Source organism: Mus caroli, unplaced genomic scaffold, assembly GCF_978045245.1.
Source record: "Mus caroli unplaced genomic scaffold, Mus_caroli_1 scaffold_20, whole genome shotgun sequence".
NCBI classification, from domain to species: Eukaryota; Metazoa; Chordata; class Mammalia; order Rodentia; family Muridae; genus Mus; species Mus caroli.
The window spans coordinates 24,423,678-24,440,708 of NW_028227275.1; the positions used below are offsets into that span (position 1 = coordinate 24,423,678).

The window sequence follows — 17,031 nt, forward strand, 5'->3', positions numbered from 1 at the left end:
GTTGAACAACAAAATAGTTCTTTCTCCAACTCTAGGATATAAATGCACCTAGCTTTCATTCCTCTCCCTAGTCTCTACTTAGATCAGAACTAAACAGAAAGGAAAAGGAATTGTCCTGTAGAGCCCAAATACCAATATTTTAGAAGTGCAAAAAGCAGAAACAAAAAACAAAAAACACAAAAAGTAGTCAAGTGGCAAAAGAAGAGAATTCACACAAACTGTCTAACTACTGGTGCTTTCTTATATCTGGTAGATCAGTCAGCATTCTCAGAGGTAAGGTTTGTTCTTAGATGAAAGGAAAGAAAGTCTGTACTATAGACTATAGTCATTTATTTAAAATGCTCTCTGAGCTAAGATTTAATCCTAAAAGACTCACCACCCACGCTTTTCTTTTCCCCTCTCCTTTTTTTCCATTCTGAGGATCACACCCCGGCAGGATCTCATACATGCTAAGCAAAGTGCTATACAAATGAGCTGGATCTCATGGACTCAAAGCAGGTTTGTGTAGGAGAGTGGTTCTGATGCTTTGATACCCAGTTAGTTCTTTTTTTTTTTTTTTTTTTTTTTTTGGTTTTCTGAGTCAGGGTTTCTCTGTGTAGTCCTGAAACTCACTTTGTAGACCAGGCTGGCCTCAAACTCAGAAATCCGCCTGCCTCTGCTTCTGGAGGACTGGGATTAAAGGCGTGCGCCACCACGCTCAGCTCACCCAATTAGTTCTTGATCAATCAATAAAGATGCTAGTGGCCAATGGCTGGGTGGAAAGAAAGAGGCAGGACTTCCAGGTTCCCACAGGATAGGAGAGAGGAGAGGGCAGGAAGAGAACGGATATACTTGGGGGGGGGGGGTGGAACAGACTCAGAGCTGCAGGGGATATCGTCTAAAATGTAGGCGGAAAGGGAAAGCAATCCAATGAAGGCAGCCAGAAAGAGTCTTGGGCAGCAAAACCAATGGGCTTCATAGAAGGTAACAGAGCAGCTAAGCTGAGGGAAGATTTAGAGGTGTTGAGCTAGGAGTAAAGAGAAGGGCATGCTAACAGCAGAAGATTTTAGAAGAGCCAGCAACTGAGCCAGTAAGGCAGGTTAATAATGAGCTAATGTGTGTATGTCTTTCATCTACAGATCCAAGAGAACCTGGGTGTACGGTAGCTGGTAGCATAGCCTGCCCAGAAGCACTGAAGCAGAGTAGAAGAAACTACACACTACAGGTTTGTTTCGTTTGCTGAATTCAAGGGCCAACTAAAGATTTGGGATAACCAACCAATAATTCAGTCAGAAGCTACATACTGAGACAGGTTTCCTACATACTGGGACAGGTTTGAAATTTTCTTTTAAGGAATACTTCGGAGGCTTAACTACCTCTGAGACTGGTTTGAAAACTACTGCTGTCTATAGCTAAACCATGCTGATTTGGGGGGAGTGGGGGTTGATCTTGAGGTCTGAGCCCAAGTATGTGTTTCTATCCACCTAGTCCCTAAAATGACTTTCTTGGTAGACCAAAACTGCCCGCTACAGACATAATATAGAGTGGACACTTGTAATCCCAGAATTAAGGAAGATGAGTTAGGAATACCACAAGTTCAAGGCCAGTGTGGACTACCATGAGATTGTCATCCTACTCCCCAAAAGTTGTTCATTTTCGAAGGAAAAGAATGTTTTTTTACTGTTTATCAGAAAAATACAAGTCTTTACAGTAGCCAAAATAATAATAAGAAATGAACAATTTGCTCCAGAATATAATTTAAAGAAAAAAAGGTTTAAAAAAAGATCTAAAAACTTCTACTTAGAAGTCAAACCTGGTGTGGTGCCATTGACTGTGGACTGGCTGGTTTGCGTCAACTTGACACAGCTGGAGTTATCACAGAGAAAGGAGCTTCAGCTGAGGAGATGCCTCCATGAGATACAACTGTAAGGCATTTTCTCAATTAGTGATCAAGGGGGGAGGTCCCCTTGTGGGTGGTGCCATCTCTGGGTTGGTAGTCTTGGGTTCTATAAGAGAGCAGGCTGAGCAAGCCAGGGGAAGCCAGCCAGTAAAGAACATCCCTCCATGGCCTCTGCATCAGCTCCTGCTCCCTGACCTGTCTGAGTTCCAGTCCTGACTTCCTTTGGTGATGAACAGCAGCATGGAAGTGTAAGCCGAATAAACCCTTTCCTCCCCAAGTGCTTCTTGGTCATGATATTTGTGCAGGAGTAGAAACCCTGACTAAGACAGACTTCTAATCCCAGCTCCCAGGAGGCAAAGGCAGAAGATCCTCTGTGAGTCCAAGGCCAGGTCTGTACATACTGAGGTCAGGTCAGCCAGTTACATGATGATACGATACCTGTCTCAAACCCCTCCATCAAGGGGGGAGGGGGGAACGACCACATACACATGGGGACGGGACACCGAGGAAGAGGGAGGGAGGGGGAGAGGGAGAGAAGGAATATGAATGAATGAATAAAAAATATACAATATACAAGTCCTAAGAGACCTGATGGAAAAATAGGTTTCCTAATAAGATTACTATCTTTGCCTGAGAGAAAGATGCCTTACCTCCCAGGAGGGATTAAAAAGGTCATTGCAAAGTTCTTCACAAAAGCTTTCCAAAGGCCATTCATTTGTCTAAATAAGAAAGAAACATATTACTATTAGATCAAAGCTTTGGATTCAAGATTTAACAATTTAAGAAAGTCAAAAACTATGTTTACTTGTAGCATTAGAAATAGTAACAAGGCTTTAAGATTTTTAAATGTTTTACTAAAGAAGTATAAGACATTTACTAATAAAATTTCGGGGCTAGAGAGATGGCTCAGCGGTTAAGAGCACTGACTGCTCTTCCTGAGGTCTTGAGTTCAAGTCCCAGCAACCATATGGTGACTCACAACCATCTGTAATGAGATCTGATGTCCTCTTCTGGTGTGTCTGAACACAGCAACAGCGTATTCACATATAATAAATAAATCTTTTTTAAAAATTCCCTTTGTTGACAAACAATATCTCGATGAATACATTTACAAAACTTAAAAACAGGGCTTGGAGAGATGGCTCAGTCATTAAGAACACTGGCTGTTTTTCCAGAGAACCCAGGTTCAGTCTCCAGCACCTCCATGACAGCTCACACTGTCTGTGACTTCAGTTCCAAGGGGTCCAACACCCTCTTCTGGCCTTCGTGGACACCAGTCATGCAAGTGGTACACAAACATATATGCAGCAAAACATCCATAAACAAAAATAAAAAAATAAGGCTAAAAATTAAAAATAATAAAGTTATAAACAATTTCAATATACCTCTTCAATTAAGGAAGAACTTTCTGGAACATTATCTATCAAGACTTTGGAATCACTTGCAGCCTGATTAATAACAACATTTGCTACTTTCCGTCTCTTTTCTTCTGGCTCTCCATCAGTGCTGTCATTGCTAAAAGAGAAGTTACCAATTTTAAAAGTATATGAAGGAATGCAAATGCTCTACAATTTGTGTCAGAGAATCCATTGTCCACACTGCATGGGTATGTTACCTTGCAGAAGTAGCTTACTCAGCAATCTTACATCAATTAAAATGAACTCATTAATACTTTGAATAAAATATACCCCACTGTTTTCTGAATTGGTGATTTTTTTTCTTTCAAATTGAATCTCACATATAACATTCTTTCATCTCTACAACCAGTTCCCTCTATTTAAAACTCTTTTAATCAAACAATTTAACTCCAGCCAAATATGACACTGTTTTAGGTTTGCAACCTGGAGAAAACTAATATGCCAAGTAATACAAGATTGTCTTATTTGTTTGAAAGAATAAGATTAAAATATACTAGCCGGGCGTGGTGGCGCACGCCTTTAATCCCAGCACTTGGGAGGCAGAGGCAGGCGGATTTCTGAGTTCGAGGCCAGCCTGGTCTACAAAGTGAGTTCCAGGACAGCCAGAGCTATACAGAGAAACCCTGTCTCGAAAAACCAAAAAAAAAAAAATTATATTTAATAAAAATTTAAAAATACACAGAAACTGACCACTGATAAAATATACAGAAAATGTGAAAAGAGTGCTATTCTATAACTTGAAGAGAAATACAATGGCTGGCTTATTAAGAACTATTATAAAGGAAAAGGTAAGTTATCTGGGTGTGGTGGCACACACCTTTTTTTCCAGCACCAAGGTGAAGCAAGACCATCCTGAGCTCAAGATCAGCTTAGCCAACAAATTGAATAAAACACAATCTATCTTCATACATCATTCTAAGAACTCAGTTTATAGTTTTACTTTCTCTGAATCACTCCCTCTCTCTATATATGTATGTTTGTTTATTTGTTTTTCAAGAAAGAATTTCTCTTCATAGCCCTGACAGACCTGAAACTAGCCCCGGAGACCAGGCTGGCCTCAAGTTCACACAGATCTGGCTGCCTCTGTTTCCAGGTGCTCAGACTCAACATCTTCAGTGTAAACTACTGGCCAACTGTTCTTGTTCTGTACGATCATGAAAAAGACTGAAGACTCCCTCAAACCCTCACTAATTCTCTCCTATTGGCTACACTAGTAAACTTGCATACTTGCACTTTCAGACATTTGTTTTTATGACTGCATTTGGAATGTCTTTTCCTAGACAGTAAGAGCCATCACCCTTCTTTCAAATCTTTATTCTAAGCTATGTGACCATCCCACCAAAAACTCAAAATCAAGTTCTGCCCATATGTCACACCCCTTCCGTGGTGGTTTGAATAAGAACGGCCCCCTAGAATCATAGTCACCAGTAAATAGCAATGTTCGAGAAGGATGTGGCAGTACTGCCTTTCTGGAGGAAATGTGTGTGTCACTTTAAGTGGAGTTTGAGGTTTCAAAAGTCTTTTTCATCCAGCTACAAACTCTTATTAAATTACTACAAGATGACTATCTCGTCTAGTTTGGGATCAATAACATTCTAATTTCTATTAAATGGGTTTTTATTTAGCTGTCTGTGCTGAATTCCACATAGGGTTTCTCCGTGTAGCCCTGGATGTTCTGGAATTCACTCTATAGACCATGCGGGCCTTTTTTTTTTTAACGATTTATTGATTTATTTATTTAATTATATGTAAGTGCACTGTAGCTGTCTTCAGACACTCCAGAAGAGGGAGTCAGATCTCGTTACAGATGGTTCTGAGCCAACATGTGGTTGCTGGGATTTGAACTCCAAACCTTCAGAAGAGCAGTCGGGTGCTCTTAACCACTGAGCCATCTCTCCAGCCCCATGCTGGCCTTAAACTGAGAGATCTGCCTGTCTCTACCTCCAGAGTGGTATGCACCACTGTCACCCTGGTTTGTATTTATCTTTTTCTCCCCACCCCCTTGGTATTCCAAGACTGGGTTTGTCTGTATAGCCCTGGCTGTCCAGACACTCACTCTTTAACTCATGGACACTACAAACACTCTTTAGCTTTATCTGAATTTAAAGAACCAAAGTACTATAATCTACAACAAAGACATAATTTACGGACTTTGTATTACTTATTAACTCATCACCTACTCAGAGATTTCTTGAATACCACTAAGAGTCTGATTTAATAGATGAGGGGCCCCAAAATCTACAACTTAGCACACACTTCAGAGATCAACCTGAAAGATGTTGTTTTGAACTAGCTACCTTTAAAGACAGATGACACTTTTATTAATTCATTCAGAGTCTGAAGACAATGTCTCCTCAGAATTCTTTTCTACAGAAAGGTTAACCTAAGCAAGTCTGGCTTACCATTCACTATTTAGCACAAGAACAGGGGATAACACCCTGACATTACTCCTCACTTAGCAAGAGCATCGTCTTGACTGCTGACCCCCAGAAGCCCTCTCTGAATTCATTCTCTAATCTTCTCCATTCGATGCACTCTGTCACCCTCCATATAGAGGTGTTTCTATCCCGTAACTAGAGTGCTCTCTCTTTACAGGTCTTCAGTCTTCATGAGAGGGTGAGTACCACTAAGGAAAAAGATAATAAAAATGAAAACAAAAAAAACTCTACTCCTATAGATTTTTCTGGAGAAAAATGTCATTCCCCAGTAACAGTAAATCCTCTGTCCTGCGTAATAAAAGTCAAGCATTACTACTCAGTTGAACAAAGGTCACCAAACGTTTAACTATGAACCAAGCACACACTGTTCCAAGTGAACAACAGGAAGATCACTACCTCTTCTCATTCGTTTCCACTGCATCCCTGGATCTCTGTTTTGCAAATAACTTGGCCATTCTTTTAGCTTTGTTCTTCTGCCTATTACTCATTCCTGCTCGGAATTCTGAATCAATCAATTCAGCTGCTTGGAGAGTCTAAAAGAGCAAAACAATGAGTTTAAACTGCCAGAAATTAAAATAAATACTGATAATTTCAATCTTAGGAGAGAAATAGTTGTATAAATTTTAATAAGGAGAGATTAAGCATTCTTTTTGATAATATTACACTATTATCTATCATGATTTTACTCTCAAGCCATATGTGCTGGAACACGTAAAATTCTAGCACTTGAAAGGCAGGAGGACAATGAGAAAGCCAGGGCTACCTAAGAAAACCTTGTCTTTAAAAATTGGCATGCCTTTAATTTCATTGGAGGCAGAGGTAATCTCTGAGTTCCAGAACATCCAGGACTACATAAAGAGACCCTGTCTCAAAAAAGTAATTAAAACTTTTTTAAAAATTCTTTAATTCTCTATTGCCAACTGACTAAATCTTGTTTCATAACTTTTCTGTACTCACAGGTATGACATAAGTAGTCCTAACAAGGATAGAGTTTCTGAAGAGCTGAGATTTCAAAATAATCACAATATCATCAAAAGTTATGAAAATAAATACTTAATAAAAGAAACTTATGCTTATCATATGGTGATGATGAAGAGAAATAAGGATGAGGAAGAAGAGGAAGAAAGGGAAAAAGAAGAGGAAGAGAAGGAAAAGGAGGAGGAAGAGGAGAAGAAACAGCAGCAGCAGCAGCAAGAGAAAAGAAGAGTGATAGTCTTAAGTGACTGGTCCAGTATTCTATCAACTTAGCCACATGATCCTTTCCTCAGAGCCACTTCCTTCTTGTTTTGGTCTTTTTCTATTCACTGAAGACACTATAGAAACTGTGTGATAAAGCAAATATACCTGGAAGCACTCATGGACTGACCACACAAGCACATACATACACCACACACATAAATGTGTTTAATCTACATATACTGTTAAACTATACTTAGTTGGGGGAAGAACAATTGTCTTGAATGGGCACACACAATAGTACAGTATACACAAATTTCAGTTAATAAAGTACTTGCTGGGTAAGCATGAGGAATTGAATTTGAAGCCCCAGCACTCACATAGAAATTTTAGGAAAGATACACAAGTAACTCTAAACAGATTTGCCTATAGGAATACATAAGTTTGTGTTTCTAAATTATTGGTAAGATAACTCTGTGGAGGACTGGGGAGATGATGGCTCAGCTGATAAAAGTGCTTGCTATTCTTTTTTTTTTTTTAAAGATTTATTATTATATGTACAATGTAGCTGTCTTGAGACACATCAGAAGAGGGGGTCAGATCTTGTTACAGACGGTTGTACACCACTATGTGGTTACTGGGATTTGAACTCAGGACCTTTGGAAGAGCAGTCAGCGCTCTTAACCACTGAGGCATCTCTCTAGTCCAGTGCTTGCTATTCTTGCAGAGGATCTGACTTGGTTCCCAGAATGTACAGTGTAGCTTATAGCCATCTATTGATTTGATTTGTTCATTCAATTATCATCTTACATTTTTATTCTTGTATTCTATTTTCCTGTTTTTTAAAAAAAAAAATCTTATTTCCTCTTTATTTTTTAGAACATGAATGACAGTTCTAAACATTTCTTCAGATCTGTGACAGTCCTTTTCCCACTCTCAAAAGATTACTTGTATTCATTTAAGCAAGTAGGATCTTTTAGTACTAGTGGCACTGAACAGTCTAGCAGTGTGATGTAAAGGAGACTGGCCAGATTCTCAGCTTAAGACACTGACTGAGTCAAAGTGGCACTAACAGCAACGAGTAGATGTAAGCACAGCATTTTTCTTGTGCAATTGCATAGCGAGATGAAGCACACTCTCTGTGTTGTTACTTGCAATCAAGTAACGCAGTGTTTTACCTACAGATTGTTTGTTTACGAGGGCTGCTGAAGTCGGGGTGTAATCCAAATCCTCATCGTTGAAGAGCTCTTCAGTACTCATTCCAATTGCTTCTCCCATATTAAGTCCAAGTTTCTTCTGTAATAATTTCCGTTGGCGTGCTATCCTCTCTTTAGGATCCACTTCACCTATAAACAGAGAAGAAATACAATCACCCCCCAAATCAGTTACCATGGTTTTACCAGCCAGGCAGTGGTGGTGCACACCTTTAATTCCAGCATTAAGGAAGCAGAGGCAATCAGATCTCTCTAACTTCAAGGCCAGCCTGGTCCACACAGAAAAACCCTGTCTCAACAAACTTCCACTACAAGAAAAAAAAAAATTATTAAAAAAACACATATTGTCAGACATTTGCTTGGTTAATTTTAAGTTATACCACATGCCTGTAATTCCAGTACTCAGAAAGCTGAAATAGCAATACAGGGCCAGTCTAGGCTACACAGTTGAGGCCAACCAGGGTTACATAGTTTAAATTCAAGGCCATGCTGGATTAACAGTAGCATTGTCTCAAAGTAACAAATTTAAAGCCAGGAATGGTGGTGTAATCTCAGCACCAGAGGAACAGAGGCAGGTGAATGGATCTATGTGAGTAGGCCAACCTAGACTACATAGGGAGTTCCAGGATAACCAAACCTGCATAATGAGACCCTGTTTCAAAAACAAACAAACAAAAAACAGAAACAACAAAACAAAACCAGAGACTGGCAGAGTGGCACTCAGGACACAGAGACAGGCCAACTAGGTCTACTAGTGCTGACTAATGAGACACGTCAAAAAAGGAATGAGGGGAGAGACAAAAAAGACAGACAGAAAGACAAACAGAAAAACATGCAAGCAGGTAGGCAGACAATAAGCACAATAATAATGAAGGTAAGCACCTTTGTCAGGTATGGAGTCTCAGGGTTGTAATGCTGCTACCTAGAAGGCTAAAACCATTCATTCCTAAGGAAACCTGTCTTACTTTATAGCTACACACCTTGTACCTTCTCTAAAGGATCCCGACAGGCTATAATACCAAAATCTAGATTCTGTTTGACAGAAGAGGATGGACAAATGAATGTTTATTCCCAGAGTGCTCTTTTATACGTTCTTAGAAAAGGAAATTAAAGTAGGTAAGTTTTAAAATGTCTCAAGCAATGCACCACCACCGCCTGGCATAATAAAATTTTTAAAAATTATAACTTGGCCTTAAAACAGCTAGGATAATTTTTAAGCTCTCTATTAAAATACTTTCTCAAAAAACAAACAAACAAATTAACAAAACAGTAGGAAGCAGGCTGGTGAGATGGTTCAGTGGGTAAGAGCACCAACTGCTCTTCCGAAGGTACTGAGTTCAAATCCCAGCAACCACATGGTGGCTCACAACCACCCATAATGAGATCTGATGCCCTCTTCTGGTGCGTCTGACGACAGCTACAGTGAACCTATACTAATAAATAAATCTTAAAAAAAAAAAAAAAAAAAAAAAAACAGTAGGAAGCAAAGGCAGGTAGATCTCTATATAAGTTTTATGTCACCTTGGTCTACATAGGGAGGAAAAGAAAAAGAAACAAAAACAAACTAAACAAAACAGTAATTATCTCCAGGTAGGTAGCTGGCTCAGTGGGTAAAGGAGCTGTTCCAAGCCTGGGGAGCCAACTTTGGTCCCCAGCACCCACAGGGTGAAAGAAGAAAACTCACTCCTGCAAGTTGTCCTCTGACCTCCATAAGGACACCTCGGCCCTTGTGTAGCCACTCATACACATGCACAGATGAATAATAGAATGTAATTTAAACAAAACCAATAGTGGAACTAAAGAGATGGCTCAGAGGTTAGAAATACTTGCTGCTTTTCCAGAGTCCTCAGCATTCAGTATCACTCACAACTACTCTAACTCCACATCCCAGAAATCCAAGAGAACAAAATTGTAAATTGATAACGTCTTCATTTAAAAACTTGTTAAAACAGAACATTAATTAAGCTTACATATGAGTAAGAGCTAAAGTTAAAAAAAGAAATTAGAACAATGCATACTGGTAAATGGTCTTGATTTAGATTTTCTTACATATGACACACAAAACTGAAAAACAAAAGAAAATAAATAAATTGAACCTAATAAGATTATACTTTATGCTTCAAAGAATATCATCAAAAAATATGAAAACAAGGATTGTAACTCAGTGATAAAACACTAGCAAAATATATGCAAGGCCTTGGGGCTTAATCCCCAGCTCCCCAATAAGAAAAGAAAAAGAATATTGCCGAGAAAATAAAAGGGCAATTCACAAAATAAACGAAAATATGAAAACCATATATCTGATAAGGTACTTATATCTACTACATTAAAGAATGCTGCTAAGTCATAATAAAGGACAAAATGATAAAGTCTCTCGTAAAAGTATCTTTTATTCTCCTGTAGTAATTGTCTGTCTGCTAACCTAGGCCTAGTCTTGGAAGCTTCTAGCCTCCATACAATCTTAGGCCTAGAATGTTTTCAGCCTCTGAGACTTGCTGCTGAATAAGATCGCCCCTTCCTTGTTCTTATCTCTGGCTGGCTGATTCAATTCAGCTGTTCTGGCTCTAATTCCTCTCCAAGCTGACTGATTCAATCTAACACACACCCCCAGCCCACACCTCCTTTTCTCCGCCTCTCCTGAATTGCTCTGCTTGGCCTCATACTAACTTTGGAAATCTAATCTTCTGGCTCCTTCTGTCTTCACCTGTGTCTAGCTTGTTCTCTGCCTGCAACCTGTCTCTGTACAACAGTCCTGGTAAAACTGCCTTCTTCCTCTCTTCTCTCCCTTAAGTAGCCCCATTTTCTTCTCTCTTCTCTGTGAGAGTTGGGCATATCCTACTTTGTCAAAATCTTTCTCTGACTCATCACTTTGTCTGCCACTCAATTAGACATCACTTTCAAACATGGGTGCTTCCTTCTACAAACTAACTTTACCTTCACTGTTTGGAATTAAAGGTGTGTACTAAGTGCATGTCTGTTTTCCAGCCAGAGGGATTAAGTTATGTGTGAAGGCTGAGCCTCACTACAAGCAGAAACAGATCTTTTCAATAAATAACATAATCTTGGGGATCACAGTGTGATCAAATATCCTGCAACAGTCTCTGAACAGACATTTCTACACAGAAGAGATAAAAATGGACAACAGTACATGGAAAGAAAGATGCTTAACATGACTAGTCAGCCGAAAAGAACAAATAAAAACCAGAGATAGCAGTCACATTAACAAGTATGGCTAGCATCAAAAGTTAGACAATAAAGTATTGGCAAGGCTGTAGAGAAATTTGAATTCCCATATGATGTTGGTGAAATATGGTAGAGCAACTTTGTAAAAACTGATAGTTTCAACCAGCCATTGTGGTGCACGCCCTTAATCTCAGCACTAAAAGACACAGACAGGAAGGTCTCTGTGAGTTTGAGGCCAGCCTGGTCTACAAATCAAGCTCCAGGGCAGCCAGGAAAACCCTGGTAGTTTCTACAGAAAAACACGGTTACTATATGACTCAGTATTCTACTCCTAAGAATGAAAACATATTCATAAAAAAAAAACAACTTTTAAATGATTTACAGTAACTTATTCCTTTTAATACTTATCTTTTATTTTTAATGTGTATGCAGGGGAGATAGGTGCACAGAGCAGAGGCACTGGATTCCCCTGAGCTGGAGTTACAGGTAGTTTCATCATTTGACATACAGGCTCAGAACCAAACATGGATCCTCAGCAGAACAATACACTTTAAACAGTAAGCCATCTCACTAGCCCTAGGCAGAAGCTTATTCTTTACAGCCAGAAAATGGAAACACCCAAATGAGGAAAAGATAAGCAAAACATGGTATCCACACAGTAGAATATTACTCAGCCATAAAATATGAGTGTCTCATATTCTTAAGGTGACTACTATCAAAAAAAAAGAAAAACAAACAAACAAACCTAAAAATGGGGCTAAGAAAGACAGCACCTGATTTCAAGGGCCTTCAGAACCCTGGCCTGATAGCACACACTGGGGAGGTTGGACAGAAGGAACTACAAAGGGAGTTCCAGGGCAACCAGAACTTTGTTACACAGAGAAACCCCATCTTGAAAAATCAAACCAGAGTTCTCTGGAGTTCACTGGCCACACAGCCCAGCAACTTCCAGGAAAAGCTGAGACCTTGTCTGAAAAGTCAACATGAACTACAGGAGGTTACCTGACCTCTGGCCCTTATGAACATACACGTGCACATACACCCACACACAAACACCCAAACAAACGTGGGAAAAGGAAAGAAGAGGTGGGGTGTAACTCACTAGTAGATCTTGCAGCATGAATGATGCCTTAAGTTCAGTTCCTTAGCATGCCAAAAAAGTTCTGGCTACAGCATGAAAGAAATGCAATCCCTTGGATCCCACCAAATTGCAATTGGTGACAATATGAAATGATGCAGGCACTATAGATAACTTAGAACTTCCACCTGATCAGCAACTCACATCATCATAAATATGCAAAAGAAATGAAAGCAAACAGCTGGAAGGCTAAGCAAGTTGATAAAGGTACTTGCCAACAAACCTTATGACTTGAGTTCAATCCCTAGAACCCACCCAATGGAAAGCAAGAATAATTTCTCCTAACTCTAAATGTGCAGCATGATACACAAGCTCCTTATCCTACATATATACACATACAATAATAAATGGCTAAAAAAAAAGAAAATCAAGTTTCACAGACCAGAATCAAAATGATATTGATATCATCTATCCCTTAAAAATCTCACAGTGTAGCTTTGTCTGGCCTAGAACTCATTATGTAGACCAGGCTGGACTGGAACTCAAAGAGACCCACCTGCCTCTGTTGGGATTAAAATATGTGATACCATACCCTGTCCCCTTTTTAAATTAAGAAGCAACCAAACAGACTTTTTTCTACTCGAGGCCACAATCTTGACTAGGAAAACCATTTATTTTCCTGTAATCACTCTCTTTGATTCTGGATTTTTTTCATGCAGGATCTCCCTATGTTACACAGACTAATTCCAAATTTCTAGGCTCAAATGATCCTGTTTCAGCCTCCAAACGAGCTAGCATTCTGAGGTATGAGCCACTGCACTCAAGGTATTTAACTGCCTTTGTATCTAATATATTCTGAAAGCTTAAAGATAATGAGCCATTTACCTACCCAAGGCTTAATTTTAACTTCAACTTTTTACTTCAGACATAAGCACAGGTTCCAACATTACTCCAAACATAAGATACCACAACAATAAAATAACCTTCAAATTCCCGGGACTGTGGAGACACTGGCCCAGTTTGTACTGGTTCTTCTTGCTGCAGCTTTAGAATAAGCACTGTTGGTCACTTTGTCTACCGGTAACTCCCATACATAAAAACTTCAATCAATTCACATTTCATCACTCCTTATACATTACACAGCACAACAAAGTATAAATTAATTTGAAAGGAAGAATTCAGACTTCTCCAGGACTACTAACCTGATTTTTCATCTTGGACTTCAAATTCTGCACCAGCAGACCCCAAAAGTGATGCCCCATGCTGTAACAATCTGCATATATCAAATCTGTCAAAATTTAATCGATCTGTAGTAGATGAATCTTCCATAGAACTCTCTGTGGGTTCTAGATGAAGTTTAAAAATATTATTTGACCATATAGTCAAAAAATCAGAATGAAAGAACATGGCATAGTGTTACCTGCAGAATCGGCTAATATTTAAGAGAAACAAATAGAAAAACTACTGTGATTTATCTAGTCAGTTCTTAGTTATCTGAAAATCAACTACTAACTTGGTGACTCCCCTTCTACAAACCCTAAAAATGGTAAGGGGTATATATGTGTTTCTAACCATGAAAGTATGCTATAGGAAGAAATGCATCCCCATGGTGACACATATGTTAAACATTATACTTTAATTTACTGTTTAGGGGTAAAGACCTCCAGGGTTACAGCATGAGGTAACTGTACTGCTAAATCTGAAGACAAACGTGCACAACACGTATTCATAAATAAGTTAAAAACTGTCCCTCCCTAGGTCTGAAGGACAGCCAGGATAGAAACAAGTCATTCAATAGGACTTGTTTGCCATACTCTACTTGTAAACTCATGACAAGTCACTGAAATTATACACCCATTTGAAACCCAAGATTACCTTCAAAATGTTCTACACTCTTCCCAAAAAAGGCCAGCTGCAACTGTTAAACTACTGCTTACTAATACAATGGTCAATCCAGCATTTGCAGTCATTTGCTGTAAAGAATAACTGCTTAACTTAACACAAAGGAACAAAAACCTCATGAATGTTTTCTTATAAGCAGTTTCAGTAGAAACTTTAACACTAATATAATTAGTTTAATTAAATGAACTACACTGTGTCTCTTTGCCAATATAATTGGAGATAATGAACTGGAAATGAGAAGGCTCTGGGTTTATGTTTGTAAAGGCAAATAAACACAAAAACTCAAAATAACACATCAGAAATAAAAGCAAAAACTTTTAAGAAAGATAAGATTTATATTAAGCAACTAAAAATTAGTCTAGTTGGAGGCTGGAGAGATGGCTCAGTGGTTAAGAGCAATGATTGCTCTTCTAGAGGTCCTGAGTTCAATTCCCAGCAACCACATGAAGGCTTACAACCATCTGTAATGGGATCTGATGCCCTCTTCTGGTGTGTCTGAAGACAGCTACAGTGTGAAATAAATAAATCTTTTTAAAAAATTAATGTAGTTGCTCCTTATTGAAGTCTCAATTAGGGAACATTCATTATAAAAAACAAACAAACCAAAACCTTCAATTAATGCCTGAAAACTGAACTTGTAATCCTGTCCTTTGATAAGACTTCCTACTACAACATAAATGACACTGTGTTGCTGGATTCTAAAACATGAAATTTAGATAAAATAATACATAATAAAAGTTTCTTTAATTAAAATGTATGCCTTACAGCTTTTTCAAAAACATATGGTTTGCTTTAAAACACAAGCATAGGCAATCATAAAGTAAGCACAATCAAATTTTACCTTTATACAACATCTAAAGAGAACAACAACGAAAACCCATTAATTTGGGATGGCAGAACCTTTCATCCACAAGGCACTAGGTTCAATCCTCAACACCACAAAATCAAAACAACAAACAAGAAGCCAAAGCCTCTATAACAAGGGAAAACATGACTTAAGAATTGCCTTGCCAAGTACTCATATATAAACTAAAGTTTAAAAAAATACAACACTATACAATCTTCTAAACAACAGTGAAAAAGGAATTGTTTCAGAAATATTCATTCCTTAAAGGGAAATAATACATTTAGTACACTATAGGATTAAATAATTTTAGAAATACATATGAAAACATTGTTTACCCAGCAGTTCCTCTTTTTAAGTTTAGTGGCAAAAACCAACAATATTCATCCCTTTATATCAAAACTGAAATTACTAAACCACATACTTCATCTACAGCTATGTTTTATTTCAAACTACTTTTCCACTTTAAAGGCACCTTGTTTGGTTCTTGGCACTGGATTCCACTCAGGCACGTTTTTCACTATAGCTTCAACAGCTTGTCCTGCTGCAATCCGGGTATCCCAATTTGTACTCCTTAAATATATTAATACCTTAAAATTATAAAATAAAATAATTACATATCAAAACAAAACTTTGCTCCAGGTAACCAGAAAAAATATTAATTTGTTACTAATTTATAACATGGGATCCTTCAAATACATATAAAACATTTTTAAATTATTAAACTAAAAAAATTGATTAATCACAGAAAATATTATCACTTTTTGGGTTTTTTGTTTGTTTGTTTTTCTGTTTTGTTTGTTTTTGTTTTGGGGGTTTTTTGTTTGTTTAACGTTTATTCGGCTTGCACATGTGTGGAAGTCAGAGAACAAATTGCAGAAATTGGTTCTCTCCTTCCGCTATCTGGGTCCAGGAACTGAACTCAGGTTACCAGGCTTGGTAGAACGCTCCTTTACCCACTGAGCCATTTCTCTTGCCCTCACTACCATCTTTAAAAGGGAAAAGAGAAAAACAATAAAATATTTAAAGGCACTTTTAAAATAACATCACTATTTAATAACTGAAAAGCTAAATTAGACTGGCTCATTTAGTAAGTAAGCTACAGCCAGGCAAGCATTAAGACCTAAATTCAATAATCCCCAGAACCCAAGTAATAAGCCAGGAGTGGTGGTATTTCTTTACATTACATAACAAAGATATACTACCTATACATAGTTTTGATTTTGTTGTTAGGATTTGTGTTTTGAAGACAGTGTTTCACTGCGAAGCCTTGATTGGCCTGGAGAGAACTATGTAGACCTAGCTGCCCACAAACTCATAGAAATCCACCTGCCTCTGCCTTCTAAGTGGGATTAAAGGTGTGCACCACCCTGACTAGCATTCTTCTTCCTAGATATTTGTTCATACCTGTTGTTCACTATTGGGGTACTTCTTTTTGTACCTCACTGAACACTTTGTATAATATGGAATTAATCTTCTGTCAAGTTGATAATGTATACTACATTTATGTTTGTCTTTTGACTATGGTACATTTCTTACTATTAGAAAACTGAACGTATTTGATCATTTTAAAAGGGGAAAGGTAGCCGGGCGTAGTAGCACACACCTTTAAACCCAGCCCTCGGGAGGCAGAGGCAGGTGGATGTCTGAGTTCGAGGCCAGCCTGGTCTACGAAGTGAGTTCCAGGACAGCCAAGGCTATACAGAGAAACCCTGTCTCGAAAAAAAAAAAAAAAAAAGGGGGGAGGGTTGGGGGGGGGCTGAAGACACTGTTTAGTGGTTAAGAGCACATGCTGATCTACAGCAGACCTCACTGTGGCTCCTATCATATCAGGTGGCCCACAATGCCTTAACTCAAATTCCAAGGGATCCACAACCTAGGCTCCACAAGTAACTGCAC

General features: G+C 38.5%; 1 protein-coding gene across 1 annotated transcript in view; it reads right to left on the minus strand.

Annotated features, from left to right (window-relative positions):
- Positions 1-17,031, minus strand: part of Btaf1 (B-TFIID TATA-box binding protein associated factor 1) — an 86,831-nt gene that overhangs the window by 46,360 nt on the left and 23,440 nt on the right. The window contains exons 3-8 of the mRNA XM_021151415.3: positions 15,608-15,722; positions 13,589-13,732; positions 8,094-8,257; positions 6,132-6,268; positions 3,265-3,394; positions 2,530-2,598 (exon numbers count right to left, since the gene is read on the minus strand). Coding sequence (XP_021007074.1) covers positions 2,530-2,598; positions 3,265-3,394; positions 6,132-6,268; positions 8,094-8,257; positions 13,589-13,732; positions 15,608-15,722 — 759 coding nt within the window. The remainder of the gene's footprint in view (positions 1-2,529; positions 2,599-3,264; positions 3,395-6,131; positions 6,269-8,093; positions 8,258-13,588; positions 13,733-15,607; positions 15,723-17,031) is intronic.